This window comes from Arvicanthis niloticus, chromosome 21 (genome assembly GCF_011762505.2).
Source record: "Arvicanthis niloticus isolate mArvNil1 chromosome 21, mArvNil1.pat.X, whole genome shotgun sequence".
NCBI lineage: Eukaryota > Metazoa > Chordata > Mammalia > Rodentia > Muridae > Arvicanthis > Arvicanthis niloticus.
This window is the reverse complement of record NC_047678.1, coordinates 31,378,701-31,402,332: the sequence shown is the minus strand read 5'-3', so window position 1 is coordinate 31,402,332 and position 23,632 is coordinate 31,378,701. Positions and strand designations below refer to the sequence as shown.

Below are 23,632 nucleotides of genomic sequence, written 5' to 3'. Positions count from 1 at the left end.
TCATGGCGGCCTCCACAGCAGCCGGGAAACAGCGGATTCCTAAAGTGGCCAAGGTGAAAAACAAAGCGCCTGCAGAGGTACAGATAACTGCTGAGCAGCTTCTAAGAGAAGCTAAAGAAAGAGAACTCGAGCTCCTCCCGCCTCCACCTCAGCAGAAGATCACAGACGAAGAAGAATTAGAGGATTACAAACTACGGAAAAGGGAGACTTTTGAAGATAACATAAGAAAAAATAGAACTGTGATTAGCAACTGGATAAAATATGCACAATGGGAGGAAAGTCTAAAGGAGATTCAAAGTGCTCGATCCATATACGAGCGTGCTTTAGGTGTCAACAACCGGACTATTCCACTCTGGCTGAAATATGCAGAAATGGAAATGAAGAACCGCCAGGTCAACCATGCCCGAAATATCTGGGACCGTGCCGTAACAACTCTGCCACGAGTCGACCAGTTCTGGTACAAGTACACACACATGGAGGAGATGTTGAACAATCCTCCTGGTGCTCGGCAGGTGTTTGAACGCTGGATGGAATGGCAGCCTGAGGAGCAGGCCTGGCACTCCTATATCAACTTCGAGCTGAGATACAAAGAGGTGGAGAAGGCCCGCACCATTTATGAACGCTTTGTGCTCGTGCACCCTGCTGTGAAGAACTGGATCAAGTATGCTCGGTTTGAAGAGAAGCATGCTTATTTTGCTCAAGCTCGGAGAGTCTACGAGAGAGCGGTTGAGTTTTTTGGGGATGAGCATATGGACGAACACCTGTATGTGGCCTTTGCTAAATTTGAGGAAAACCAGAAAGAATTTGAAAGGGTACGAGTTATCTACAGATATGCCCTGGATAGGATTCCAAAACAAAAAGCCCAAGAACTCTTTAAAAACTATACCCTCTTTGAGAAGAAGTTTGGTGACCGGAGGGGTATAGAAGATATCCTCCTGAGCAAGCGGAGATTCCAGTATGAAGAAGAAGTGAAGGCTGATCCACACAATTATGATGCATGGTTTGATTATTTACGCTTGGTGGAAAGTGATGCAGAAGCTGACACTGTGCGGGAAGTCTATGAGAGAGCCATTGCCAATGTGCCACCCATCCAGGAGAAGAGGCACTGGAAGCGCTACATCTACCTCTGGATTAATTATGCACTCTATGAAGAGCTGGAGGCCAAGGATCCTGAGAGGACAAGACAGGTATATCAAGCGTCTTTGGAACTCATTCCTCACAAAAAGTTCACGTTTGCCAAAATGTGGTTATATTACGCACAGTTTGAAATAAGACAGAAAAATCTGCCATTTGCCAGAAGAGCTCTGGGAACTTCCATAGGCAAATGTCCAAAGAACAAGTTATTCAAAGGTTACATAGAACTGGAACTACAGCTTCGAGAATTTGACAGATGCAGAAAGCTTTATGAAAAGTTTTTGGAATTTGGACCTGAAAATTGTACGTCATGGATTAAGTTTGCAGAATTAGAGACAATCCTTGGTGATATTGAGAGAGCTCGGGCAATATATGAATTAGCCATCAGCCAGCCACGCTTGGATATGCCAGAGGTACTTTGGAAATCATATATTGATTTTGAGATTGAGCAGGAAGAAACGGAGAGAACAAGAAACCTTTACCGACAGTTGCTTCAGCGAACACAGCACGTCAAGGTATGGATTAGTTTTGCTCAGTTTGAGTTATCTTCTGGGAAAGAAGAAGGAAGTGTGGCTAAATGCAGACAGATTTATGAAGAAGCTAACAAGACCATGAGAAACTGTGAGGAAAAAGAAGAGAGGCTTATGTTGCTAGAATCCTGGCGAAAGTTTGAAGATGAATTTGGAACAGCATCAGACAAGGAGAGAGTAGACAAACTCATGCCAGAAAAGGTCAAGAAGAGAAGAAAGGTCCAGGCCGACGATGGGTCTGATGCCGGATGGGTAGAAGTCTATGACTACATCTTTCCAGAGGATGCTGCCAACCAGCCTAACCTCAAGCTTCTGGCGATGGCCAAGCTTTGGAAGAAACAGCAACAGGAAAGAGAAGCTGCAGAACAGTGTACCTTCCCCCCCACCATGAGCAAGCCTGAAGAGACCTTGGTTACCACAACAAGGTCAAGTGACGGGATCTAGGTGGAGTTACCCACCTTGGCTGCCTGGAACACAGAAGCAGAACTGCCCCTGGGCTTGCCTTGAGACATCTCTGACTGTGACCTGGAACGACTATGGATTATCCCACCCATCTGGAACCAGGAGGGGTTGTGGGTTGGGTATTCCCCTTTAAATTGAGAGCCGCACATTAAAGCTTTGGGCCTTGATCAGAGAACTTTGTCTTGGCCTCATCTCTTCTTGCCCTCCAGCCCCTTTCATTCCCAGCCCCCCTTTCAGGTGAACCCAGTTGACTTGTGGCCGAGGGCGGCTACAATGGTCCCTCCTGAGATGGTTACAGACAGGCAGAGCTTGAACCTACCTAACTAGTTCTTAGAGAACACACTGTGCTAACTTTACAGCTAGGACAATAGCTGGGAAAACAGCAAGGTGGGTGCATGGCATAGAGGTGAGCACATGTGACCACGAGGGGGAGGAGCAGGAGACAGCACAGACAGAGCCATGTTCACTTGACAGAGTAGATAGTGCTGGGAGGAAGCTGAGTGGCCACATTTCACAGATTGAGCTGTCTAACCAGAAACATTGCAAGGCCAGGGTATGCAGCTGAGGAGCCATGGGACCAGCACCCTAGGGTCCTGCCCCTGCTTCCCCAGCCAAGTTGGTCTCATGGCCTGGCCAGGGTGGCCATCCCATCGTCCATAAGAGGTTTTCCAGAATCACTTCTGCTGTTCTAATCCTTTCTTTGCTTATAAACTTTACAGTCATGCTGGATGTAGTGGCTCACCCGGCATCCCAGCACTAGTAAGGCTGAGGCAGGACGATTGTTACAAGTTTGAGACTCCCCTGAGCTACAGTTTGAGACTGTCTCCAGACTCTCCTCTGCTCTCACTCCCTCTAACAACCAGCTTGCTGATGTCAACTAAAGACAGGGAAACAAGCTGGCATTTTGATTACAATTTCATTGAGTCTGTGGATAATAAATACTATTTATTTTTCTTCTAGTATAAGTCTCATCCTGTTCCCCACAGACAAACCTGAGTTCAGTCCTGGTACCCATGTTGGAGAGGACTCACTCCTACAAGTTGTCCTCTGACCTCTGTGGTGCATGTGCACACACCCACACACACTGTAGACATACATACATACATACATATATACATACAGACAGACAGACAGAGACAAAGACAGAGACAGAGACAGACAGACAACAACAACCAAACCCTGCAGAAATAGAAAACAGAGTGAAAAATTAATTCTTTTATGTATTGGGGAGACAGTCTTACTGTGAGGTTCAGGCTACCCTCAAATTTGCAATTCTCCTGTCTCAAGTCCATTTCTGATCGTTCCAGTACATCCTTGGATTTCAGTGACCCATGGATGTTATTTATGTTGGAGCCCATCTGAAATTCTGGTTTGTTTTTTTTTTTTTCTCCATAGAGAGCTTCTTGCCCCTCCCAACAACACCTCGCCTAGGGGTTCCCTGATCCTCCCTTGTGGGACTGATGGGGTGCCCAGTTATATCGCACTCCCTGCTGAGGGGTGATCTACCTGCCCTGGGATTGTAGAGACTATTTCTATCTCTGGCAAAGTGGTATGCTGCAGGCTCACCCCGTTCTTAAGATGGGGTCACAGTGGGTAGCCCAGAGCTTTGCCAGGGCCCTCTCCTCCTGGGCTCTGCTACATTCTTCTTCTCTCTCCAGCCTGTGAGGTTGCAGGGAGCCCTGCTTTTCAGACACCATTAGCAAGAGTCAGGGGTTCAAAAGAGGCCCTTGTTATTTCTTAGCTCCACGTGCTCCCCTGCAATCCTTCTTGGCTTGGTTCTCCAAGGCCGACCAGTGGATGTTTAAACTGTCTCTGTGCCCCAGTTTGTTGTTTGTGGAAAGAGAGTTAAATCTTGGACTTGCTTAGAAAAGCCCAAAGCACAACCCAGTGCCCCTTTTCCTGAGACTCCTGCCCTTTGTCAGTGGGCCAGGGACACAGGGATTCAGGCTTTGGGCCCCCTTCATGCTGGTGGCCATCTGAGAACACGGGGTGGCAGGTGAAGCTACACAGTACTCTCTTATTACTCATGGACCCTGGATCTGGTTGTGGGGTTGGAATTATTTTTTTTACTCTCCTCACTAATCCCTGCTGTTTTCTTTCCACATCCAGTTTCTGTTCCTCTTTTCTTTCCACCCTGTGGGGAACAAAGCCATGGCAGCAGATAGGCTCCACTTCTCACTGTGCACCCCAGTGACCTGTTGCTCACTCCAGACCTGAGCAGGCATAGGAAACAGGGCCTGTAGGGTACCCCTAGATGTGTGGGATGGGCGCTTGGGTGCCGGCACTCCCCGGGTTTAGCCTAGCCCCAGGGACCTTGGCAGGAGGGAAGAGGTGGTATGTTGGTATGTTAGCTGGGGACATGGCCACTAGTTAGTTATGTGGCCACAGGCATCGTGCACCTCACCTGTGGAATGACTTAACCCTCTCATGGACTGGGGAAGCCAGCAGCACTCTTAGCCTAGCCTAGGCAGAGCTCTCATGGTTGGAAGGCTGTCCTGAAAACCTAGGACTTTCTGAGGGACCACAGTTCAAGACAGAGTGGGGAAATAGCTCTTTCTTCTGTGCCTCTGGCCTAGGGTCTGTCCACTGTCCACACCTACCTTAATTAAGCCCAGGGACCCATCAGGAACTGTCAACTTGTTGCCCTGTGGGGTAGCCAGGTCCCCTCTTCCCAGGGACAGTCCTCTCTCTATTTGATTTGGATTTGATGAGCTGCTGAGCTGGGAGACTGCCTGCAGGTAGTGGATAAAAACCTGGGCTCCTGCTGGGGAATTCTGGTTTCTGGGATTCCACACCCCTAGGTTTGAGGATTTTCTAGTTGCATTCAAAAGAGCTGGCAGGGTTTGAGCTTTGTAAGTCTCACCAGCATGTGAGCAGATCATGACATATGGTTAAGCCTTGTCCCCATGGCCTTTGTGGGCCACACCCATCAGGTGTCAAACAGATCAGCCTCTTGTGTCTCCTTTGTGTTGGTCAAATCAACTATAGCCTCAGGCCCAGAAGCCACCTTCTGGAACCTTTGTATGTAATATAAAGCCCCCCACCTGCACTTTTGAACACAGAGAGTGTCTCTCTCTGTCACTCTTCTCTGTCTCTCTGTATCTCAATCTCTCTCTCTCTCTCTCTCTCTCTCTCTCTCTCTCTCTCTCTCTCTCTCATCTTCATATCACTTGGCCCAGTATACACAGACCCTTTCCACTGAAAGTGATGGACTGTGTGACATACACTGGCTGTAAGACTTAAAGGTTCTGAGGAGGTTTGGCTGGGTTAGGAGAGCTGGTATGGAGGGCTTTGTCATTGAGGCATTATGCAACCCAGGAGCTCTGGCTTAGCCTTGTTCTCAGATGTACAATCTCTGCTGTGTGACCTCATGAAAATGGCATACCCTCAGTTCCCATTACTGTCAAATGGAGACAACCCAGTAGATGCTAGTGTCCTCAGTAACAATGGCCCAGTTTCTGGGGAACGTGTGTGTGTGTGTGTGTGTGTGTGTGTGTGTGTGTGTGAGAGAGAGAGAGAGAGAGAGAGAGAGAGAGAGAGAGAGAGAGAGATATGGGGGGATGGTTAAGTTCTGTGCTTCCCTTTACTTGGCCACCTCCAGACAGGAGGAGGAAACGTGGAACTTGCACATGGGAAGCAGGCATCCCATCCCACTCCTGCACTGAGGTGTGCTTGTGCTCTGCCCTCACAGGGAACTCAGGCTTCAGAACTATGTCCCAGAGGGTGAAGACCTGAAGAGGTGTCGGGTCCCCCAGGCCAAACCAGTTGCAGGTACATGGACCCCTTTTCCCCCATGCTCCTTCCAGTCACCCTCAGAGAAGAGGTACCAAGTCAGAGCGAGGGGTCTGGGGCATTCACACACCTTCTCAGGGAACATACATAAAAGGGTCAGGAGGGCCGGGAGGAGGCCCCTTGTACCTCCAACCTGGAGTGGGCCACAGGTCCTCAGGGCATGAGGAGTAGAAGTGACCTGAGATCCTTGGACAGCAAGGCAAGATGGTGAGTCCTATATTGCTGAGGAGAGGGGCAGAATGAAAGACCCCAGAGAGAAGCTAACCATAGAGCCTCAGGGGACAACCAGCAGCAACACAAAGGCCAGAGAGAGCCTTGTCTAGATTCCCCACTCCTTTGACTGAGGGTGACAGATGTAGGGTGAAGAGGGAACCTCCTAGTCACAGGAGCAGATTTATCCTTTGTCCTGAAGGATCTGGCTTCGTTTGGTTTTGAAACAGGGTCTCACTGTGGAGCTTACTTTCTAGACCAGGCTGGCCTTAAGCTCACAGACATCTACCTGCCTCTGCCTCCCAAGTGCCACCATGCTTATCCAAGAATCTTAGTTTTTAATTCTTGATACCAACTTTCCATTGTGCAAGTAATGAATGAGTAAATACCTCATCAAAAATTCAGAAGTTGCCCTATTGTTCATTGCTACTCCTCTCCCTGCCCCATGGAGTAGTGGAGGGTGGCACGGGCACCCCACAGGGTGGGAGGGTGATGAGAAACTGGCCCTAGGCCTCTATCAGGAGGCTACCAGAACTTAAGTTTGGCAGAAGAAAGGAATGTCAGAGAAACACATCCCTGGTGACAGGTCTGAAGGCTGTCCACGTTGTTCCATTTCATGCATCTGTCCCCAGAAGGGGACACTCAGAGAGAGACCTAGGGACTTACTGGAGGCAGGAGGTGCCTGTTATGAGTTTGAGGTGGGAAGATAAAAGATGAAAGGGAAGATAAGGCACCCAGACTCCAGCCATGCCAGACCTAGAGGCCATCCCTAGGACCTTCCCTTTTAGTGCCATAGCTCCCATGGACACAGGCTCCTCCCATTTTGTATCTGGAAGCCTGAGGCCTGGGCCTTGTCCACTCCAGCTATAGCCTGCTCTGTCCCTTTCTGGGCCCTGGGGTCTGCCTTCAACCTAGGAGACCAGATGTCTTCCAGGGTTGCTGCTGAGTGGTGTCCCTCCTCTTCCCTGGGGCCCTTTTGGCTGTTAAGTCTGGAGGAACAGCTCCCACCCACCAGGCCTGTGTTGTTCTTTCCCCCTCTAGTGGAGGAGAAGGTGAAGGAGCAGCTGGAGGCTGCCAAGCCAGAGCCTGTCATTGAGGAAGTGGTGAGTACCTGGGAGGCCCCTCCCTGCTTGTGCTGCTTCCTTCTCTAGCTGTCTCTGTTCCCACCCTACTAACTTCCTTGCCTGCCTGCATTTTTCTGCCTCTATGCCCAGTCTCTGCACTCCCTCTCAGGCTGGGCCTTGCCCCTGATGCATTGTCTCCTCTCTCCCTAGGACCTGGCCAACCTGGCACCTCGGAAACCTGACTGGTGAGTGTTGTCCATGAAGGCTGGCACAAGCCCTTTGGGGAGGTGATGGTGTTTGGTGCATGTCAGAGGCCTCGGCTGGGAGGACAGCCAAGGGACAGATAGGGAATAGGGACAAGCACTGCAGGCATAGCTCTGCCCAAGAGAGTCAGGGATGAGGGCTAAGTAAGTAAGGCATGAGACATGGGCGAGGGTAAAGTGCTGAAGAGGGGCCCAAGTGTCTCACTTCAGGCCTTGTGAATCAAGAATATACAGATGTGCTGCATACTCCCCTACTTCAAGGTCAGTGAGCCTATATGTGGCAGTCACCAAGAAACCTACCAGGGTGAGTGCCATCTCCGCTCCAGAATTCTGTGAGTCTTCATTTTATTATCCCTGGCCTCAACCACTCACATTCTTCCCTTCACACACCCCTCCATTACTTGCTTTTCCATTTCTTCCCTCTCTCCTCTTACTCCCCAAAGTTGAATGGGATCCTGGTCCAATAATGCAGAAACAGAAAGCCACAGAGGTCAGAGTGCAGTGCCTGGCATGGACAATGACCAAATGGAGGGAATTCAGTAGCAAGTGGGCACAGGATTCAGGTCAGGTGACCATAGCCCAGTGGGTTCGCCTGGCTACAGAACAGCCTAATGAAGCAGAGATGGGCTGGTGAGATGGCTCGGCAGGTAAAGGCACTTGATACCAAGCCTGATGACTTGGTGTTTGATCCTAGGGACTCACATGGTAGAAAGACAACCCTAAATTCTAGAAATTGTCCTCACCTCCACACATACACCATGCCACACACGTACACAAACACATGCTCATGCACACACATAAAATATGTAATTAAAACATGTCTTAACGAGGAGGGGGGATGGGCAGAAAAAGAAGTGTGATGAGGAGGAGAGGATGGGGAGCAGAAGTGAGCTGGGTGATAAGTTTGCCCAACTAATGGTTTATTGGTCTTTAAATGCAGATTATTCCCCCACATAGATTACCTTTTTTTTTTTTTTTTTTTTTTTTAATGTTCATCCTGTCAGTGGTTTAGTTTGGGGCCTGTGACATTTAGCTTTTGAAAACAACTACAAAATGCCCAAGTCTTTGATCCAAGGCACAGAAGTCTGCACATCACACATGGCTAGGTCAAACATCCCTCCCTCCTTGACTGGCATAGATAACTGCAACAAATACCCATAGCACAATAGACAAAGAGGCACTGTTATATACAAGCTCACTTTTACTATATTTAAAAAATTAGAGATTGGGGAAATGATTCAGGGGGACCATGTTTGTGACAGCAGTATAAAGAACAGAGTTCAAATCCCCTATTCCACCTGAGGAAGGCAGCCATGGCTGCTTGCGTGTAACCCCAGTTCTGAAGAGCAGAGGCAAGAGGACCACTGTGGCTTGTCAGGGTTAGCTCTGGGATCAGTGAAAGACCCTATTTCAAGAAAATAAAGTAAATGAAGATAGAGCAGGTTGTCCACACGTACACAGTGAAGCAGGTACCTACACACAGATGAGTAGACAGCACACACATACATCACACACACACACACACACACACACACACACACACACACATACATATACATATATAAACATAAAGCTGTTTTCTTGAGCTATAGAGATAGCTCAGTGATAGAATTCTTTCTTGTTATATGTGAGGCCCTGTGTTCAATATCTCCAACAACTCAAAAATAATTATGGTATACATGTGTGGTCCTGGCACTCAGGAGACAGACACAGGCAGATGGCTGTGAGCTGGAGGCCAGTCTGGTATACATAGCAAGGTCTAGGCCTGCCAAAGCTGCACAGTACATCCATCTAAAACAAGCCAACAAAACCAAAAATAATTATAATAAAGTATATTTACCTGGTGGTGGTGGTGCACACTTTTAATCCCAACATTTGGGAGGCAGAGGTAGGCAGAGCTCTGAATTTCAGGCCAGCCTGGTCTACATACTGAGTTCTAGGACAACCGGGGCTACAAAAAAAAAAAAAAAAAAAAAAAGAAAGAAAAGAAAAGAAAAAAAAAGAAAAGAAAAAAGAAAAAAAAACTACCCTTTCTAGAAAAATTAAAATAAATTAATTAAGGAAATTAAATATTCTCTTAGAAGTTGCCCTTGGGTCACAAACAAACTTTACAATGCAGCAGTAATTTTACTGGGGATGGGGGGAGTCTGCCCAACTTTGTCATTCCCTTTTAGCTCCCAAGTAAAAGACATGATTTATTAACAAGCTGCTGGCTCGATGTCAGGCAGGTTCTGAGCTATTCTAACCCAACTATTAACAACCAGATAAATGCACCATTATTGGCTGTCTTAGGGTTTTCCTGCTGTGAATAGACACCATGAGCAAGGCAACTCTTCTGAGGACAACATTTAATTGGGGCTGGCTTACAGGTTCAGAGGTTCAGTCCATTATCATCAAGTCAGGAACATGGCAGCATCCAGGCAGACATGGTGCAGGGAGAGCTGAGAGTTCTACATCTTCATCTAAAGGCTGGCTTCCAGGCAGCTTGGTTGAGGGTATTAAAGCCCATGCCCACAGTGACACACCTGCTCCAACAAAGTCACACATCCAAATAGTGCCACTTCCTGGGCCAAGCACATACAAACCATCACACTTGCCAACTGAGTCTTGCTCTGTTCCATGTGTGTCCTCAGAGCAAACTTCTTTTGGTCATATGCTCATGGTCCATCCTCATGGTCTATCCTTCTCCCTGTCTGAGATGCCCTCACTTGACCTGAAGTTCCCCCTTCCTCTCTTCCCTGCCCAATCACAGGTTCTAGCTTTTTATTATTGAATCAGGGATTATTGGGGAACATTCTTTACAGCACACTGGTCAATAAAATGCCCATGTCCAGACTGCAACTTGACCTTGGGGTACAGAAGTCAGCATCTGAATACACAGCACACAAGACCAACCCCTACATTAAAGCAATCTAATCTGGATTCACAACAATTACAAATGAAACTATTAGATATTCCCTCCTTTTTTTGAGCTGTCACTGCCATACCATCTATGCCTTTATCCATTGTATACCAGTTAACACAGGCATAAATATTATTACTGTCTTTTAAATCTGGAGAAAAAGATATACAAATACAATATATATTTCATTGTGTTTTCTAGCTTCATAAGAGCTGCCCAGTACTGGCTGTTTCTTCACATGGATTCCAGTTTGTCTTTTTAGTTGAAACAGGGTCTCATTAAACATATATATGCCGTGGTGGCACATACCTTTAATCCCAGCACTTGGGAGGCAGGAGCAGGACAGCCAGGGCTATACAGAGAAACCCTGTCTTGAAAAAAAAAAAAAAACAACAGCAAAAAGAACTGTTTTATTTTTTATGTGTGTGTGTATGTGTAGACACATAGCACTTGTAAATAGCATAGCATTATTAGTAAATACAGGAGCCTATGGAAGCCAGAAGAGGTCACTGGATCCCCTGGAGCTAGAATCACAGGCTATTGTAAGCTGTCCAAACTCACCCTCTTCTAACCTCCATGGGTACACAGACATACATGCAGGCAAACCACACATACACATAAAATAAATGCATCAGATATGTGTGTGTGTGTGTGTGTGTGTGTGTGTGTGTGTGTGTGTGTGTGTTCAGAGTTATTAACAAAATATTTCTTTCTTAACTTTGTTTGTCCTGGTCCCACCAAGAAAGAACTGGTGTGTCATGGTTTATGGCATACCACAAAACAAAAATAATCATTTCAAGCCAGCTAGTAGTAGTGCATTCCTTTGGTCCCAGCACTCAGGAGGCAGAGGCAGGCTATCTCTGAGTTCCAGGACAGCCTGGTCTACAGACTGACTTTCAGGACAGCCAGACTGTTATACACAGTAACATTGCCTCAATAAATAAATAGATAAATACATACATACATACATACATACATACATACATACATATAAAAAACAAACAATAATTTCATAATATAATTTTTTCCAGATATGAAGACAGAACTGTAATTAAAGTGCATGATGGACCATGTGTAAGTAAAGTCTCTTTTCCTTTTTCATTTTTAAGAGTAAAGCAAGAAATAAAAATTTATAACTCAACAGGGTAACAATCCATTCTCCTAAATTTTGAGTTAAACATTAAGATTATGTTAGTTTTCTCTAAAACTGTATTAGAAAATATTATATTCCTATGATTACTCCAGCCAGATCTCCGGTACATAAAGAACACCGTGGGTAAGTTAGTAGACAGCTGGCAGAACCTGGAAGGAAATGTTCCCACCCCAACGTCCCAAATCTCAGGCAGAAAACAAGGATATGTATCTCTTCTTTCTTCCTTTAAGCACCCCCAGCCCCTTGGGGTGTTTGTTTGTTTGTTTGTTTGTTTGTTTTTTGAGATAGTCTCATTAAGTAGCCCTGGCTGTCCTGGAACTCTCTATGTAGACCAGGTTGACCTTGAACTCACAGAGAACCACCGACCTCTGCCTCCAGAGTGCTGGGACTAAAGCCATGCACTTGTACCTTAATATTCAGAAAAACTCACAGAAAAATAGGCAAAGACTAGTTTTACAGAAGAAATAGTCACATCTGACATGCTAGCACCTGAGAGCTACAGCAGAAGGATTGTAATTTTGAGGCTAGCCTTGCCTCCACTGTAAAACCTTGTTTCTAAAACAAAAATTAGGGACAGGATGTGCTCTTGGGTTTGATCATGAGCTAATTAACATGCAAAGCCTGGTCAAATGCTCTTGAATAACTGGACAAATTCAAACTGAAACAATAATGGCATTCCAATTTACCAGCTTTACTGGGAAAGGCTGGGACATTATCAGTGCTGGTGGAGACAAGAGGGCAGTAGTCTCACAATGGCTGGGAGCAGGGAGGACTTAAAGTCATTGTGGAGAACAACCAGGTTTTAGACAGTGTAACAAATTGAGTACATATGTATCTTATGGACCAGTATTTCCAAACCTTGAAAAGTACAAAGAAATGTTCTCAGCTTTGCAAAGTGACATACATGCCTATGGCAGTGTTTCATGGTGTGAAGCAAGAGACTGAATAAATGGGTTGTCATTCCTCCCCACAGCCTTGCACAAGTTCTCTATCTGTATCATATAACAGGAGGAGGGCTGGTCCTTGTCACTTATCCCCAACCCTGTTTCCTGCCTACTATCACCCCCTTTACTGTTATCTCCTCTCCCAGATCCCTCACAGAATCTTTAAAGTCATAGCTGTTAGCTACATCTCATATTCAAAGAAGCAGAGGTCTGGAAAGACTTACTTACCTCATATGCTGAGCTGAAAATCAATAGGGCTAAACTTTGAATATGGACATCAGTTTCCCATTCTGTTCCTCATGCAGCCCCTGTTCTATCCCAGGGTACCACACACCTCTAATATAATGCTTCTACTCCCCATCTGTTCTGCTGGAGTGGAGTCCTCAGAATCACATAGGCAGCCACGTCCTTTGCTTTTCCTCTCTGCCTATATCTACTCTGCTTTCTTTTTATCCTGCAATGAGATCAGAATGTCTCTAGTCAGCCCCAGTTCAGTGTTCAGCACCCTCCTGCTGGATTGTGGGTATGTGTGGTTACCAATGCATTGGCTTTTCTCTTAATCTGACTTCAGTTCCTCTAAGCAAACATTTCTCTTACAGGAACACTCCTCAGATGAGTTTGAACACTAATAAAAGTTACTGAGTTCTCAGAGAGCCGTGTGGAGTATGACTGACTCTTCAAAGATTCCCAATTTGGGAGCCAGGGTCCGGAGTTCAGTGGTAGGGTACACTATTGTGTACAAAGCTGTAGGGAGTGTTGAAAGAGAGCAGCTCCTTGAGAAGAACAACTTGGTAGTAGAAGATACTTGCATCAAATTCATTCATTCGTTTCTTCAATAAATGATTCTCAGCATAAACTTGGCTGGTAAACATTTTCTCAGTTAATAAGAACCTTTTCCTTTTGGGGGAGTGGGTAGGGTTTGTTTGTTTGTTTGTTTGTTTGTTTGCGACAGGGCTTCTGTGTGGCCCTGGCCATTCTAGAACTCACTGTGTAGACCAGGTTGGACTTGAACTGAGAAATCCAACTGCCCCTGACTCCTGAGTGCTGGGATTAAAGGTGTGCACCACCACCGCCTGGCAAGAACCTTTTCAATATATCAGATACTCAATGCTCTCATTCCTCTATATTTTCACGTAAATTGTGACCAAATATCCAATGAAATGTACAATGTGGGAATAAATATCTCAGTAGCAGCAATGTCTACAAGCTGTGGGCTTTGGTCATAACTGAGTTTGATATGTGTCCTGTGAGCAGTATAGCTCTCAGCATGTCTCATAACAACTACACTAGAAAGGGTACTGTGTACTATGTATCTGTGTACCATAAGCATTTGTGATACTGCAGAAGCCAGAAGGTGTCAAGTTCTCAGGAGTGGAGTTACGAATGGTGTGAGCCACCATATGGATGCTAGGAATCAAACCTTTGTAAGAATAGGAGGTGCTCATAACTGCTAAGCCACCTCTCTAGCTCCAAAGATTTGTTTTTAAAGATGTATTTGAGTACACTGTAGCTGTCTTCAGACACACCAGAAGAGGGCATCAGATCTGGTCAGCCTGGTCTACAGAGTGAGTTCCAGGACAGCTAGGGTTATATAGGGGAAAAACCTTGTCTCAAAAAAAACAGGAGACAGTCATTGTAGTCTTATGGCTAGGCTATTGAAGAGTAGACATCATAAACATTATTTAAAACACAAAAAAAGTGTAGAAGATAGAAAAGTATTGACAAAGTCAGGTGGCAGTGTCTCAACTTAATTTCTCTTCAACGGAGAGCTCCCTGGTGCCCTTATACTTGTGTGAACCGAATGTATATCTCACAGGGTAACCTGAGTGTCCCCTCTACCATCTCATGAGTACAAATAGCCAAGTGAATGAGTGTCCTACAGCCCCAAAATATAACACAGAGTGTAGCTCTGTGAGTGTCGGGTGGAAGCCCTGCTGAGCTTGCAAGGCTACATGGTTCCAGGGTAGAAGGTACTGAGAGCTCAATGCTGTGTGGTCCTTAATCCAGCTCTCCGATGCCAGGGCTGAGATGAGCGCCATCTTGCGAAGTCCTCAGGCTCTCCAACTCACACTAGCCCTGATCAAGCCTGATGCAGTTGCCCACCCACTGATCCTGGAGGTAAGAATGGACCTGAAGCCTCCATTGCACTGTTTCAGGTGACACAGGACCACCTGTGGCAACAAACACTTGAGTCATGTGTTAGATGCTGAGGTTGAAAACCTAGAGGGATCAGCTTGTCTGCCCAGCATATAAAGGCCGAGTCTGACCCTGGATCCCAGATAGTGAAAGGGGAGGACCAACTCTTGTAAGTTGTCATCTGACCTGCCTGTGCCTGTGTGTGTGTGTGTGTGTGTGTGTGTGTGTGTGTGTGTGTGTGTGTGCACACACGCACACGCACACACACACACACACACACACACACACAGATGCAGCAACCACAAGAACAGTTAAGAAGAAAAGCAAACTGAGTGCAATGGTGCATGCCTTTAGTCTTCCCAGCACCCAAGAGGCAGAGGCAGACCTGGTCCACAGAGCAAGTTCTAGGATATCCAGAGCTATACAAAGAAACCCCGTCTCAGAAAAAGATAAGAAAAAAAAAAAGCCAAGGCCCGTGGAGTCTGACCCTAAGAAGACTGTACTTTTAGAGAGTTACAGCATATCTAAAAGACAAGAAATAGAAGGTTTTGCATTATTTTTATTTATTTTATATGAGCACTAAGTCCTCATGCCTGCACAGCAAATGCCTTCATCCACTGAACCATCTTCTTGGCTCAATTTTTCTCTTTTCTTTGTTTTGGAACAAGGCTATTGTGTAGCTACAGCCAGCCTGGAACTTGCTGTGTAGACCAGTTTGACCTAGAACTCATGAGTACCAGGATTAAAGATGAATTCCATCATGCCCAGCCCCAATTTAAAAGAAAAAAAATCTAGTCTCAGTCTCTCTTTGTATATGTGTGTGTTAATATTAGTTTAACTAATATATATATATATATATATATATATATATATATATGTATTAAACTAATTAGTTTTATATAATACATATGTATATATGTTTATACATACATATCAGTTACAAGTTGCTATATTCCAGATTTGACAGCTTAAAACAACACTCATTTCAGGCTAGAGAGATAGTTCAGCACTTAAGAACACTGGCTATTCTTCCAGAGGACCTGGGTTTAATTCCCCGAACCTATATGTTGGCTCAGAACTATCTGTACCTCCAATTCCAGGGAATCCAATGCCCTCCTCTGGCTTCCTCAGACACTAGGCACATACATGCTACACAGAACTACTTAAGGCCAAAACACTTCATAAGATAATAAAAATAATTTTTAAAAATCATACATGTTTATTATCTCACAATTTCATAGTTTAGAGGTCCAGTAGGTTTTCCTGGGGTATCTCCTGCTTAGGGTCTCCTGAGCCCAAAGACAAGATAGGGATTACCTAGGTGATGGTGGTGAACTCCTTAGGCCCAGCACTCAGGAGGCAGAGACAGGCAGATCTCTGAGTTCCAGGCCAGCCTGGTCTACAGAATGAGTTCCAGGCCAGCCAGGGCTACACAGAGAAACCATGTCTCAGAAAATATAAACATTAAAAAAATGTCTAGGGGTTTTCCAACTCTAGGATTGCTGGGCTGCTGACAGAGTGTGGTTCACACAAGCTCTGCACTTGCCAGCCGTCAGGCAGGGCCAGCTCTTCCAGAGATAACCACATTCTTCACACATGTCAGACACAGCAGTGGTGCAGCTAGTCCTTCACATTCTTTAGACCTCTCTAACTTTCAACCCTGGCCAGAGAAAACTGCTTTCAAAGGGCTGTGTGATTTTTTTATTACATTTATTTATCTGTTTGTTTTATGTGTGTATGAGAGAAAGAATGACAGCCATGTGTGTGTGTCATGATGTATGTGTGCAGGTCAGAGGACAGCTTAAGGAAAATTGTTTCTTGGCTTCCACAATGTGGATTTTGAGAACTGAACTTGGGTTATCAGGGTTGACAGCAAGCACCTTTAGCCACTGAGCCATCTTGCTGGCCCTTATGTGACTATTTAATCCAAGCAGGTGATTTAGCTAAAGCAGAATCGACTTATTAGTAACCTAAATCGTATCTTCAAAATCCCCTTACATAACAAACATTGTCACACTCTCAGACCTGAGGACAAGGGTGGAAGACCTGAGCTGATGGTCAGTACATGGAAAGCACTACAACCATCTGAAATGGTAGAGTGAATGGAATTGACAAGAAAAAGAGTCCAGACAACGTGAGATAGAGTGACAAGAGATGAGTGAATTCTAGTATTAGGAAATGTTTCTCCCGAGAACTAGACGGTTAGTTATCCTTAGGTTAAGAACTCAGCAGGCTCCCTGTAGTGTGGAAACAGCAGGAAATACAGTATACATCACTCCAGAATGGTAGGACTCAGGCCTCAAAGGATGAACAAACTGATAATGCCAGGAGAGAAGAAGGGAGACATTGATGCAGGGCTGGCTGGCCAGGGTGGCAGAACCAGAGAGAAGAGGTAAGTGCTGGGCTGAGGTACACATACTTTGTTCCATAGTAGAAACCACCCAGAACTTTCTGATCAGAGCATGTGACTAAGCTGCAGAGGTTTTAATCAAATGTGATGGTGTAGAAAGAATGAGGAAAACGGGGAAGGGCCATTCAAAAGAATAGCAAGCTGTTCTGGGTGGTGGGGCCTAGGAACATTACTTCCTGTCTCCAAGTACCCTACGTTCATGCTCTAGCAATATAACTCAGACCTTGACCTTTGCCCCTCTTCTTCTGACCCACTCTATTTGTTAATCAGCTTTCTACCACTGGGCCACACATAAACGAAGGGAAGATTCATTACCTAAAGGTTCCTGGGTTTTAGTCCAGAGCTGCTTGGCCCTGTGTCTCTGAGCCTGTGTTGAGGATAAACACTGTTGAGAAGTGCTCGCAGCATTGGCTGGGGTATGAAGTGTGTACAGACTCAGGTCCCAGGGTCCCCTTCAAGAGCACTCTCCTGATGATGTCACCTTCAGGAAGGCCACCTTCTCAGATTTAACAGGGCCTTGCAAAAGTGCCATCAGCTGACCTTAATACATGAGCGTGGGTGGCAGGGTACTCAACATAACTCTTCAGTGGAATAGCCACTTAATTAATCCTTCTGGACAGCTTGAGTCCTGACTGATTTTCTCTCTGGGATGATTGGTTCTCTAGGCTGTTCATCAGCAGATTCTGAGCAACAAGTTCCTCATTGTACGAATGAGAGAACTGCAGTGGAAGCCTGAGGACTGCAGGAAGTTTTACTGAGAGCATGAAGGTAAGACCAGTAGTCGATATTATGGTGTAGATGTGTGTGTGTGTGTGTGTGTGTGTGTGTGTGTGTATGTTCATGGTGTGTGTGCACGTGTGTGTGTGCATGTTCCTGGTGTGTGCATATGTGTGTGTGCATGTTCGTGGTGTGTATGCACGTGTGTGTTCATGTTCGTGGTGTGTATGCACATGTGTGTGTATGTTTGTGGTGTGTGTGTGCACATGTATGTGCATGTTCGTGGTGTGTGTGTGCACGTGTGCATATATGTGTATGAAGTGCACATGTACACATGTACAGGCAAGAGGACAGCTGTAGATGTCAGACACAGGCATCATCCACTTTTTTCCCTCAACCAGGGTCCCATCTCTGGCCTAGAACTTGACATGTAGATAAGGCTGGCTTGTCCCTGAGCCCCAAGTATCTACCTGCCTCAAGCTCTTGTTTGCCAATGTGTGCCTCATGTCTGGCATGTGTATGTGTTCTGGGACTCCAGCTCTGGTCCTCATTCCTTTAATGCAGGCCTTTTCCTGGCTGAGCCATCTCCCTGACTCTTCTTGTTTGTTTCGCACAAACTTCTCATTATAATTGGGATTTTCTATTCCTAGAAGAGATTTCCTGTAGAGTTCCAATCAGAAACATAATATTATGTCTTGAAAATATCAGTATCTAACACTGAGTGAACATTTATTGTGTCAAGTGTTTCCCTTATGCTTAGCATTTCACTTAGCATTTCACTTCTCAGACTTAGAAAAGGCAGGTGGTGTTCTAGGTACTGTCCCCTGCTCCTTGCAGGCGGTGTATTCAGTAAACCTTATCCTTCATCAGTTGTTTTTTTTTTTTTTTTTTTTTTTTGGTTTTTCGAGACAGGGTTTCTCTGTAAAGCCCTGGCTGTCCTGTAACTCACTCTGTAGACCAGGCTGGCCTCGAACTCAGAAATCTGCCTGCCTCTGCCTGCCAAGTGTTGGGATTAAAGGCATGTGCCATCATTGCCCAACTTTTTTTTTTTTTTTTTTTTTTTTTTGAGGCAGTATCTCACTGTGTAGCCTTGGAACTCACTCTGTAGACCAGGCTACAGGCTACCTTTAAACTCACAGAAGCTCTGCCTCTTAAATGACAAAGTTAAAGTTTAAAGGTACATACAACACAGGAAAAGAGTTTTGCTTTGTTTTTTTTGGGAGGGGGGAGGTGTTTTTTTGTTTTTGGGGTTTTGGGTTTTTTTTGTTTTTGTTTTGTTTTTGTTTTTGTTTTTGTTTTTGTTTTCAGAAAAAAATGTACAGCACTCAAGGGGCAGAGGCAGGTGGATCTCTGTGAGTTGAAGGCCAACTTGGTACATATTGAGTTTCATGCCAGCTAGGATTATGTAGAGAGACTCTCCCTCTGACTCTCTCTTTCTCTGTTTCTCTCTCTAAATCACAAACACACACAAAGAAAAGTAAAAAATTTTCCCAAATCATAGGGAGTTGATGTTATATCCTCAGGGCACAGAAGTGGGAAGACAAGTTACAGAAGGTAACGAATTGATCAAAACCATACAGATTGTGAGTGGCAGTCTGCTTCCACACTCAGAAATGTCAGACTCCAAGCTTCTTGTTATTTCTCTATAAACTAAACGGTGTGACATTATAGGGAGTGAGAAGTGAGAACCTTCTCTTGAGCACCACGGTCTCCATGAAGGTACTCTCTCTTAGCAGCGCGTTTTTTTCTATCAGCGGTTGGTGGAATTCATGACAAGGTACTTCTAATTTTGGTCCTGCTATCTTTACGTGCTGTGAGATACCTCCTCTTCCCTGTGAATAGAACTGTCGATTTCACTTACCACTGTCAAGCCTAAAAAAACATGGCTGTGCTACACCAACCCGGTGGGCACCTGTTCTGTAGTTGCTGGACCAGTGGCCGGGGTGGAGCACTGGGGTGGAGCACTGTTGTTGCTGCCTAGCAGTCCTGTTGATCACTTCTTGCACATCAGTAGTCACCTCTGCCCGTCACTTTCTTACACCAGCATCAGTGCTCACTAGAAGGGAAAGGAACCCTCAGAATGTACTGTTCACTTTTATTCTTGCCCTGCTCACAAACATGTTCTAGACTAAGTGATCATATCCCTTTTTTTATTCCCAGTGGGCCAATCCGAGCCTACATCCTTGCCCACAAAGATGCCATCCAACTTTGGAGGACACTGATGGGACCCATCAGAGTATTTTGAGCACGCCATATAGCCCCAGATTCAATTGGTGGGAGTTTGGGCCTCACTGACACCCGAAATACCACCCATGGCTCAGGTGAGTCTAAACCTCTCATCCACAGCCACAGGTGAGGAAGCCACGTGGGAGACTGACAGTCCGTGCTCTCTCCAGTGAGCTGTGTCTCATATATTTCTGGCCCTTTGTAGCTGTGTCAGCCATGTGGCCTGTGAGCTTTCTTTATATATCCCGGGACTGAGTGGTTCATATTTCTGAGCCTGACTGTGACTGAGTCTTGCTTATCTTTACCCTACATTCCCTGTGATGGCCCCTTCTCTTATTTATTTTATTCTCTGAGCCGTGGTCCCAATCTTGCAGTCCTCCTGCCTCAACCTCCTAAGTAGTTCTTCTCTGCCTCTCCTCTTCTCATAGACTCTGTGGTTTCCGCCAGCAGAGAGATTGCAGCCTTCTTCCCTGACTTCAGTGAACAGCGCTGGTATGAGGAGGAAGAACCCCAGCTACGCTGTGGTCCTGTGCACTACAGTCCAGAGGAAGGCATCCACTGTGCAGCTGAAACAGGAGGGCCCAAACCAGCCTAGTAAAGTCCTATCAGTCCCTGAGAAGGTGGGCTGAAGGCACTGTCCCTGTTGGACCTCACCTCCTGCTGGAAGGTCTAGCCACCCACAGCTCAGCTGCTGCAGTCCACCTCTATCTACTTCTTCTGTGGAGTATTCATGGGTGTTCAGGAAGGATGGTGACTTCTCTTTTTACAAAGGAGTGTCCTCCGTCCTCCAGAAAGAGCAGCCTGTTGACTAGTCAGGAAAATGCAGTGCCTGTGTAACCAGCATCTGACCTGGCTTCCTTAGTAAACTCTTTGCTACCGAATGCTCCAGGCTGGCAGTATTCCTGTACAGACTTTCTCTCTGTCCTTCATGGGAGTCCTTGCATCTACCCTGAAGCCAGGTTTCTGATCTGTGCTCAAGAGAGACTCCTGTAAGACTCTCTCAGTGAGTTGGTTATGTAGCACATAAACACAATCACTCACCAAGTTCAGTGTGAACTTAAATCATGCTGTGGACCTCAGCACAGGGCTGTGTCCTAGGAAAGTTCAGTGTGGACTCAAACCATGCTATGGACCTCAGCACAGGGCTGTGTCCTAGGCAGAAGCACCTCTTTGCTCCAAGGTGCCTCTGTGCCTCTGCCCAGTGAAGGTGTGTTTTAATGAGGCTGGGTAATAAGACAGGATTTCTGATTTCCACAGAGGTACTAAAGGCAGTTATACCTCCACTATATCAACACAACAGTTAATTCTTTGCAACATCACAGCAAACGTCATCGGTCTAAAATGCCAAAGAACATCCCTGGTTATCTGTCAGCTGACTGCTTCTGTTACTTTCAGCCAGGGTCATTTGCACAGCTATATTCATCAGGTGAATTGATTATGGTTGGTCATCCTGAGCTGCTCAACACAACTTGTTTCAGGTGCCCAGAGGGCTGGCCCATATTACAGTTCAGGAAGCTTTTGCTTATGCCTGAGTTAGAGGATAAAGATTCTGGGATGTGGTGGCACATGCCTTTAATGCCAGCACTCAGAAGGTAAAGATAAGTGGGTTTCTGTATGTTCCTCAGCACAGGGCTGTGTCCAAGGGAGAGGACTGGCTAGTATTGAACACACGGAATAGAGGCTCTCAGTGACATTCAGCTCTAAGGCCTGAGGTCCACATCTGAGGTGCACATCCACAACTAGAGGTATCTACCAAGCAGTACACCCAGGTATGAGATCTGAGCACACTGCTCAAGCTAAGATCTAGATAGAACGTCAAACCACTGTTCTAGGCCATCCCATTTCAACACACATGTACAGTTGCAAGCCCAAATTCCTAGTTGATACATGCTGTTACAGGTCAGTATCCCAAAGATGTAACTTTAGAACACTTGTCGCCTAAATTGTACTCCCTACCCCAGCTTATAAGCTGAATTCCTAATTCCAAATATTTCAGAATGTGAGTCTATTTGGAAGTAGTCATTGCAGACGTAATTAGTTATGCATAACCCCAAGTAAATAAATACATGTAACTTAAAACTTGAGATTTAAAAAAAGCAATTTAAAAATATTCCTCAGAATAAATATATGAGCATAACAATAACACCACCACCAGATGAAACAACATAAAAATAAGACCACATCAGGTTGTCCAGTTAGAAGCAAATTCAAATGATGAATTTACACTGAAACAGAGGAAGAAAGCAGGTTAGAATGCAAATGGAATCAGGCCAACTCAAAGGAGGCACATGCAGTTCCAGATAGACACAGCCAGATACAAGGAACACATCAAAACTATTGGATTCAAAGTTGTGTCCAATGAAAGAGCTTCTGACAGACACTCTGAGGATAAGACCCTTAGTCAAGAACCAAGGTGTAAGTCCCAACTCCCTTATAGGGAGTGGTTTGGTTGGTACCAGGCCATTGGTGATGGTTTGTGTTGTGTCTTTTGTGTTGAGTTTTTCTGTTGGGGTGTGGTTGTCTTGACTTCCTCTTTTTCTGAGCTCACTAGGACATTGTTTTCTGTGACTCTTCCTAGAGGAATGTCTGCATGAAGTTCAGCTCTAGGAACTGGTGGTTCCTGGTACTGACTATGAAGAGTCAATATGAAGAGTCTTGGCTGAATGCCAACAGGACCACAGGTGGAGCTAGACACTTGCCCCAAGGTGACCAGATGGAGTCAAAATGTTGGTCACCTGTGGGTTCTATGAGCCTTCTGGATACCAAGCTTCAGACCCAGGGAAGTGTGGAGGCTGTGATTAGAGCCACAGACCTAAAGAAACCCCTGAGACCACTCAGGTCTTACAGTGGCCAAGGGGACTTGAAAACCATAAGAACTCAGAGATCTGCCTACCTCTGCCTCTCCAGTACTGGGACTAAAGATGTGCACCACCACCACCATTCCTAAAAATATTTTACCTGACAGTCATATATTAGGTCAAATGTAGGTAAGCAATAAATGAATGTTTAGGGGCTGGAGAGACGGATCCGTGGTTAAGAGCACTTATTATTCTTGCAGAAGACCCTGGGTTTAGTTCCCAGCATCTACATCTGGCAGTTCACAACTACCTGTAACTCTTGTTCCAGGAGATCTGACATCTCTTCTAGCCTTCTAGGCAGTGGTGGTGCACGACTTTAATCCCAGCACTTGGGAGGCAGAGGCAGGTGGATTTCTGAGTTCAAGGCCAGCCTGGTCTACAGAGTGAGTTCCAGGACAGCCCGGGCTATACAGAGAAACCCTGTCTCGACAAACAAAAAAACAAATAAACAAAATAATAAATAAATAAATAAAAAGACAGTTTCTCTGGTTGGCTCTGGCTGTTCTAGAGCTAACTCTATAGACCAAGCTGGCCTTGAACCCAAAGATCCAACTGCTTCTCACTTGCAAGTGCTATATACCATCACTACCCAGCTAATAAATCTTTTTTTGGAGGGAGAGGGGAGGGTTCAAGACAGGGCTTTTCTGTGTGCCCTTGGCTATCTTGCAACTTGCTCTGTAGACCAGGCTGGCCTCAAACTCAGAGATCCACCTGCCTTTGCCCCGCCCCTCCAAGTGCTAGAATTAAACATGAATACTCCACTGCCTGGCTATAAACCTTTTGAAAGTGGACCTCTTGCCCTGCTGACTTATATACACCTCCTGAATGGAC

At 45.6% G+C, this 23,632-nt stretch overlaps 1 protein-coding gene and 1 pseudogene across 2 annotated transcripts; both read left to right on the top strand.

The window, feature by feature from the left end:
* LOC117693239 (crooked neck-like protein 1) lies at nt 1–7,441 on the top strand. Its single transcript, XM_076918104.1, has 4 exons — nt 1–2,089; nt 5,818–5,897; nt 7,170–7,180; nt 7,403–7,441. The coding sequence occupies exons 1-4, from the start codon at nt 3–5 to the stop codon at nt 7,439–7,441; spliced, it is 2,217 nt and encodes a 738-aa protein (XP_076774219.1). The 5' UTR covers nt 1–2.
* Nucleotides 7,240–23,592, top strand: LOC117693788 (uncharacterized; annotated as a pseudogene). Its single transcript, XR_013105742.1, has 6 exons — nt 7,240–7,437; nt 11,389–11,431; nt 14,476–14,572; nt 17,666–17,768; nt 19,878–20,038; nt 20,372–23,592. The product of XR_013105742.1 is annotated as an uncharacterized LOC117693788 (transcript).
* The last annotated feature ends 40 nt before the right edge of the window (nt 23,593–23,632 follow it).

Coding starts and splice junctions, on each gene's coding strand:
- LOC117693239 (XM_076918104.1), top strand. CDS start 3: ATGGCGGCCTCCACAGCAGCCGGGAAACAGCGGATTCCTAAAGTGGCC. Junction 2,090..5,817: donor ACCTTGGTTACCACAACAAG/GTCAAGTGACGG, acceptor CTGCCCTCACAG/GGAACTCAGGCTTCAGAACT.